Here is a 6,767-nt window from a genome sequence, read left to right on the forward strand (position 1 = left end):
AAGCACCCACAGTTGACAGTTAATCACGATTAAGCTTAATCGGCGTTGGTGAAACCGAGTCCTTGAGTACGAATTTATAACTGTTTGTCGGTAATATAGATTTTCTTCTTCTTGCAAAAAATGGCTTCCTTTCTTTCGATTACCGACGAGATACTATTAAGGCCATGGCACACACACCTTCCATAACAGTATCCTTAAGGGCGCGTTCACATCTTGACGGAAAAGCAGAAGCGGAAAAGCAGTGGCCAATCACAACTCGTGCTGGTAGTAAGTAGTACAAAAAGCCGAAATTGTCGACTACCAACGCGAGTTCTGATTGGCTGCTGCTTTTCCGCTTTCTGCTTTTCCGTCCAGGTGTGAACGTGCCCTAAAGATGCCATTACATGAACGCAGAAACGGGCAACCAATCAGTAATCGGTGAAACGCGAAACCATAGATTTGTTCGCGTCGCAAACTCCAACATGCTCCAACATGCTCCTATCATAGTTCCTATTCACTCTATCAAGCGCGTTGGAGTGAGTAAGAGCTATGATAGGAGCATATTGGAACATGTTGGAGCTCGCGACGCGAACAAACCTCTAGAGAATGCGTTATCGAAGCAACCAATCAGCGCTATTTCGAATAGCTAATCTCGAAATTGCAATGACCAATCAGAACACTTAACACCAGTCGCGCTTCTCTTATAAATATAAGACTCTAGACACATGAAATATTGGCCTTATGCTGCAAACGTCTGCTATCTAGCATCTTTATGACGGCAGCCTAGAAACTAGTATGGCGTTTATTGTGAGAGCAGCTGCTTGGATTATTTGAAAATACGGCTCTCTCTTTCTCTCTCTCTCTCTCTTTCTCTTTCTTTCTCTCTCTGTGTCGTTGTTGATTAGCCGGTGAAGAAAAGATAGAGAAAACATTGCGCTAACGCTAAGCCGCTCATAATTGCTGAATCTCGCGTATCTCCAGATTTCAATCATCATCATCATCATTGTCGTCGTCGTCGTCGTCATCATCATCATCATCATCATCATTATCATCATCATCATCGTCATTATCGTCATTATCATCATCATCATCATTATCATCATCATCATCATCATCATCATTATCATTATCATTATCATCATCGCCGTCATCACCAACATTGTAAGCATGACGGACCGAACCGAGCTGAGAATGAATGTGGCTGCTTTGAAACGAGTTGACCCCTACGTCAAGGATATTTTGGAAACTGCGACCCATGTCGCTCTGTATACATTTAACGCGGATGAAAATGAATGGGAAAAAACGGACATCGAGGGTGCCCTGTTCTTGTACTCGAGGAATGGCGAGCCATACAACAGTATTCTCATAATGAACAGGTAGTATATACCGAGGTGTTATATATCTACCAGCTAGAAAAATATAACGTGTGACGTTTTACTTTGCATCGCCAGTGGTTTACTCGAGAGATTGTAAATTATTTTTATCCAAGTTTAGTATCTTGTGCACATCTATCCTATATTCTATATTAATAATACTAAAAGTATTATATAAAAAATTGTATATATATTTGTTACAGATTGAATACAAACAATCTAGTGGAACCGGTTGCTCCAGGTTTAGATTTACAACTGCAGGAACCGTTTCTGCTCTATAGAAATTCCAGATGCAACATCTATGGTATTTGGTTTTATGAAAAAGAAGAATGCGTACGCATCGCAAACATGTTAAATAAACTTCTCAAAGAATGTGAAGAAAATCGCAAAATCACTAACAAACCGCTACTGAAGACTAAAAAGACCTCTGGACCCACCGTAAACAACGTGGATATATTCAGCATGCTTAGCAAGGCACAAGAGGACTTTAACACGAGCAGAGGTAGCGGTGGAGGTGGCGAAGGCGATAACGGTAACACGATAATAGGATCAAAGTCTCCATCGGTTACACCCATGACCGACAATATTTCTGGACCTCTAGTTGCTCCCTTAGGACCTGACGTCACTTCGCAAAGTGTAATGGACTTCTTTGCTAAAGCCAAGGTTAGCGTTTTATTTCTTTGCTGCTCCATTTGACATATCATTATTTCTCTATCCCTTATATCACTTGTGTCGATCAGGTGAATACTGGACATTTCAAAGCAGGCGACCAACCTACTGCAGGAAATACAGTTGCGGTTGAAAGTAAACCTTTACTTGCACGTTTAATGTCTCATCCGGCAGCGCATACTTTAGAACATATTGAGAAACAGCAGAGATCTGTGACACCCCAACCATCTCATCAGTCACAACCGACAACGATTCCATCCACAAATAAGTCTAAAAAACGAAATAAAGCGACTTTGCAGCAAGAATCTATAATATCTACATCAGCACCGATTTCTCAAGATTTGCCGCTACCTGCTACTCAAAATGTTAATGATTCAAATGCATCGACTGGATTCCTCAGGATACAGTCGCCAACCAACGTAACGTCTTCTACTTTAAGAAATCATCAAGTTTCGAACGTTACTAATACCAACAATGCCAATCCACTTGCGTCATTATTCGCTCATGCTTCCGGAAGTACAGTAAGAAAATTAAACAAAATTTCTTTTATCTTTTGTATTAAGCATGTGTATATTCGAAAAATCATTGTTTTTTTTCTGTATCCTGATTTAGTCGTCAGAGGATCTTATCCCGGCGGCGTCTACATTGTCAGGAAGAGGCTCGGCACCAGCATTAATACCACCTGTCATGTTTGCCGCTCCTAGTCCACCCGAACCCTTAAACCGACCGTTAGAGCCACTAACGAGGAATCAACTTTTACAAGCATTCAATTATTTGTTGAAAAGCGATCCGGATTTCATCAACAAACTTCACGAGGCCTACGTCAAATCGTTTGGAGAGATACTTTCTTAAACTCATTATATTATTGTATTAATTGCAAAAAAACCCATTGTATGGGTTATGACTGAACAAAAGGAACATCACTAAGCTAAATCTCAATATTCCTTACGTGCATGTACATGCATAGATGATATGTAATGCTCGACATTCAATTGAGAAGATAAGCATCGTTTCTTTTACAAGAAAAGGAAAATTTCTTTTTTGATCGAAGATTAGAAAGCAGATATGGAATAGAACATACAATATAATACCTTGAACAGTATTTTTATAAAGGAATGCGCTTTCTTTCGAAACAAAGTAAAGAGGCCGAACGAGCAGGAACTCATATAATGAAGTATGGTACGAATGAGAAATTGCATCTTAAACAAGTGGACTTATTATGAATGGTATAATTATATACATATATATATATATACATATACACACACACACACGCACACACACACACACACATATACAGGGTAGGCCATTTTAATCAATACACGCGAATATCTCGAAAAGGAGAAATTTTTTCAAAAAATGTTTCAAACAAAAGTTTTATGGTTTTAAGGGGGAAAGAAGACAGTGACCTTGTTTGACCTTGAGAAGATGTCCTTAAGGTCAGATCCATGTTAAATAAAATTTTTTAAACGGAACCCTCCATTTTTTATTGCGTATTCTTATAGCTTATTTCAAGAGCTTTCCAAAACGCTATAATAAAGTACTTTTCCGTTAAGTACTGTAACTTTCGAACCTCATAACTCGAAATGTACTTAACGGAAAAGTACTTTATTATAGCGTTTTGGAAAGCTCTTGAAATAAGCTATAAGAATACGCAATAAAAAATGGAGGGTTCCGTTTAAAAAATTTTATTTAACATGGATCTGACCTTAAGGACATCTTCTCAAGGTCAAACAAGGTCACTGTCTTCTTTCCCCCTTAAAACCATAAAACTTTTGTTTGAAACATTTTTTGAAAAAATTTCTCCTTTTCGAGATATTCGCGTGTATTGATTAAAATGGCCTACCCTTGTGTGTGTGTGCGTGCGGTGTGTGTGTGTGTGTGTGTGTGTGTGTGTGTGTGTGTGTGTGTGTGTGTGTGCGTGCGTGCGTGTGCGCGCGTGCGTGCGTGCGTGCGTGCGTGTGTGTTTGTATGTATAATGAAATTGAACGGTTTTTAAACTGTGATGCCAAAACATTTATATTATATGCGCGTTTTATGATTGAAATTTCAATGCAGCACGAAATCTTTTTTTGAGCTGAGTGAATCATATGAAAACCTATTTTATAGAGTAATGACGTATCCTCCCTATATACCGGATACCAATATGGTACGTGTATGTTATCGATGAAAAGCAACAAATAAATACAGACAAGATGCAATGAAAAGACACTTAAAATATACTTTACTTTTCTTTCCATTTCTCACAAGTAACATGTATAAAATAAAGTTTAGGCAGGCATACTGTACATATTTATTTAGTCATTATTATGTCGTACTATCACAATACAGTGTTTATATGAAATACGCTTAAAAAATATATAAAGAAAAGATAAAATATTCACAAATTGGCTGTGACCGAAGTCGCAACGGCGACTTGAACGAAAAATTTTATGTCGCTTACACAAATTTACTTTCTATTGAATTTTCTTATAAATTATTATGAAATATATAATTTTCCCTCACTTTTTATTGGCGTGTAATATTCGTGAATTAAAATTACGTACTAATATTTTTAGGGAACAGAGTTCAATAGTTGCAACGTTAAAGAACGTTCTCGCATCATTATAACTCGATAATATCATCAAATTTAATGTATCATTCAAGATGATAAAAAATACATTCTATAATATATTTACAATCTTATAGTGACACAGAAACGTATCATATACTTTGTGTCGTCGTAACGTCATGTTTAAAGGATCGAAAAATCTTGATCCATTCTCACTCTTTGATCTCGCGATGTCGACATGCGTGTCGTGTCGACGTTTCGAGGAAATGCAACGAGTAATACATTATCATTATGAGATATAATTTACAGTAGTTGCTTTCTTCGTAGAATTCACAGCCAAGTGGAGCCTTCGACGGCCCGCTAGCTTTCTAAACAGCCGTTTATTTGGTACATGACTCTGTGGAATCTTGCAAACTTGCATACACACACACACACACACACACACACACACACAGGCTATATTTCTCATATGCACATTGTAAAAAAATCAAGAAAGTTGAAACAAAGTTAAATTGGAATAGCATTATTCGTTGTAAAAAGAGAAATCGTATCCCCGGTCTATATACTTAATTATCCTCAATAATATTAACATACAAGTACTCGGTATACAAATACTTTGCTACACAAATGTATGTGTATGGCACAACTCCGGTTTTGCGAGTCATGTATCAAAACTAGCGCAGCCAGCTCTATTAATTAAACTATTACTTAGAACACCTCTTATTGGGAAACTTTGTCATGAAATTTCTTAAATCAGAGGCACTTTCGGTGGTCCAAGTAAGGGTGGCCCATTATTAGATGTTCGATGTGGCACGAATTTAGTTGCGTTTTGTGCCGGCATAGGCTGAAGCCATCTGACAGCTAGGCTGGCGATCATTAGCAGGACGATGAATCCACAGATAGCCACGACGATCGTCGCCGTCGGGAACCATCCGTCAATCGCCTGATTTCCGCGACTGTTTGGATGCAATGGAGCCAAGTACGGTCGTTGATCATCGATCAATACTACAATGATATTATCAACAAGTAATAAATTAAATCAATCGATTATCGACGTTTTACGAATACGAATAGGTTTTTCGAAAGTTTAGAAAGAGATTTTCGTGAAAAAGATATTTGTATCAAAAAAGAGAAATTTAATTCGGTTTATGACGGAATGTGACAAGTGGAATGTTGAAAATGCATTGTTGTAATAGCATGCGAGATGAAAGGAAGAAAAGAAAAACACATTCGTCTCGAACCTCGTAGAGTCTTGTTGAGCCTGTTCCTCATCGCGGGGCTGTCCACATGATTGCAGAGATCTTGATCGCAGCAGAGAAATCCTGTGGGGCACTGACGATTTTTCAAATTTTCATCGAGGCAACCGCTGTGAGCAGTGTGCTCCGCTCTCGAAAGTGACGCATTTGCGTTCGATGGTAATTTTGTAAAGCAACTCCTACCGCGACACATGTATCCCTGAGGAACGCATTCTGGTTGATTGCAATAGCATCTTACTTCTCCCGCATTAGAGGAATCTGCAATCAAAAACATCAATCCTGTAATCGTAAAATGGTTTTAAAATTAAACGTCGAATTGAATCTTTATTAATTTTGTTAATTAATTGCTTGGTAAGGTCAAGAATATCGAGAGAGAATTTCGCATCGAGAAACGTGCTCAACGCATAAATATTATTCAATAATATAAATATAATAATATGCGTGACACAAGAGTGGCCTCCCCGACGACTCCGATGCGACTGTGCTGGACTGTGCTGGACTGTGCGTTAATGAGGACCATACGAAATAAATGAGGGACGTTTATTGAAATATTGCGAAGCCATCTTTATCCGCGAGCTTGCTCGGCTTCGTTCGCATTGCTCGCAATGCCTGAATGCTCTGTTTGCAGCGTTTGCCCGCGGCTTGCCTCAACCCCCGACGGGCCCGATGGCCCGATCTACCATCTTGTCGGGTTCCCCTTGCGACCTCGTCTTTCTCCACCGCCCACCGGTTTCTTGCTAATAAGCCCGCAGCGATGTCTAGCCTGTCTCTGTTTCTCTTTCGCTTGCTCTTGCTTGCTCTTTCCTTGCGAGCGAGCCTTGCCAACTGCTCCGGCCCCGGCCCCGTCCGCGGTCGGGGTCGGGGTCCAGCTCATCGGGGAGCGGGACTAAAAAACGCTAAAACAGCCGAGTCACAAAAGAAAGATTAAAGTGGAGGGAG

General features: G+C 39.3%; 2 protein-coding genes across 3 annotated transcripts in view; one reads left to right on the forward strand and one right to left on the reverse strand.

The window, feature by feature from the left end:
• The first annotated feature begins 740 nt into the window (after window positions 1-740).
• On the forward strand, window positions 741-3,299 carry DCP1 (decapping mRNA 1). 2 transcript variants are annotated; one of them, XM_018445509.1, is made up of 5 exons: window positions 741-772; window positions 1,146-1,355; window positions 1,556-2,015; window positions 2,093-2,542; window positions 2,634-3,299. In XM_018445509.1, the coding sequence occupies exons 2-5, from the start codon at window positions 1,147-1,149 to the stop codon at window positions 2,871-2,873; spliced, it is 1,359 nt and encodes a 452-aa protein (XP_018301011.1). In that variant the 5' UTR covers window positions 741-772; window position 1,146; the 3' UTR covers window positions 2,874-3,299. The 2 variants fall into 2 exon arrangements, with proteins under 2 accessions (XP_018301011.1, XP_018301010.1); XM_018445508.1 differs by lacking the exon at window positions 741-772 and having other exon boundaries at window positions 1,072-1,355.
• Window positions 3,300-3,950: 651 nt separating this feature from the next.
• The window catches only part of LOC108721135 (BMP and activin membrane-bound inhibitor homolog), a 16,652-nt gene continuing 13,835 nt past the window's right edge, over window positions 3,951-6,767 (reverse strand). Inside the window, exons 2-3 of the mRNA XM_018445515.1 lie at window positions 5,814-6,086; window positions 3,951-5,577 (exon numbers count right to left, since the gene is read on the reverse strand). Coding sequence (XP_018301017.1) covers window positions 5,321-5,577; window positions 5,814-6,086 — 530 coding nt within the window. The 3' untranslated portion in view covers window positions 3,951-5,320. The remainder of the gene's footprint in view (window positions 5,578-5,813; window positions 6,087-6,767) is intronic.

The sequence above is a fragment of the Mycetomoellerius zeteki genome, unplaced genomic scaffold (genome assembly GCF_001594055.1).
Source record: "Mycetomoellerius zeteki isolate Tzet28-1 unplaced genomic scaffold, Tzet1.0 scaffold162, whole genome shotgun sequence".
Taxonomy (NCBI): Eukaryota; Metazoa; Arthropoda; class Insecta; order Hymenoptera; family Formicidae; genus Mycetomoellerius; species Mycetomoellerius zeteki.

Coding starts and splice junctions, on each gene's coding strand:
- DCP1 (XM_018445509.1), top strand. CDS start 1,147: ATGACGGACCGAACCGAGCTGAGAATGAATGTGGCTGCTTTGAAACGA. Junction 2,016..2,092: donor ACTTCTTTGCTAAAGCCAAG/GTTAGCGTTTTA, acceptor TGTGTCGATCAG/GTGAATACTGGACATTTCAA. Junction 2,543..2,633: donor CTCATGCTTCCGGAAGTACA/GTAAGAAAATTA, acceptor ATCCTGATTTAG/TCGTCAGAGGATCTTATCCC.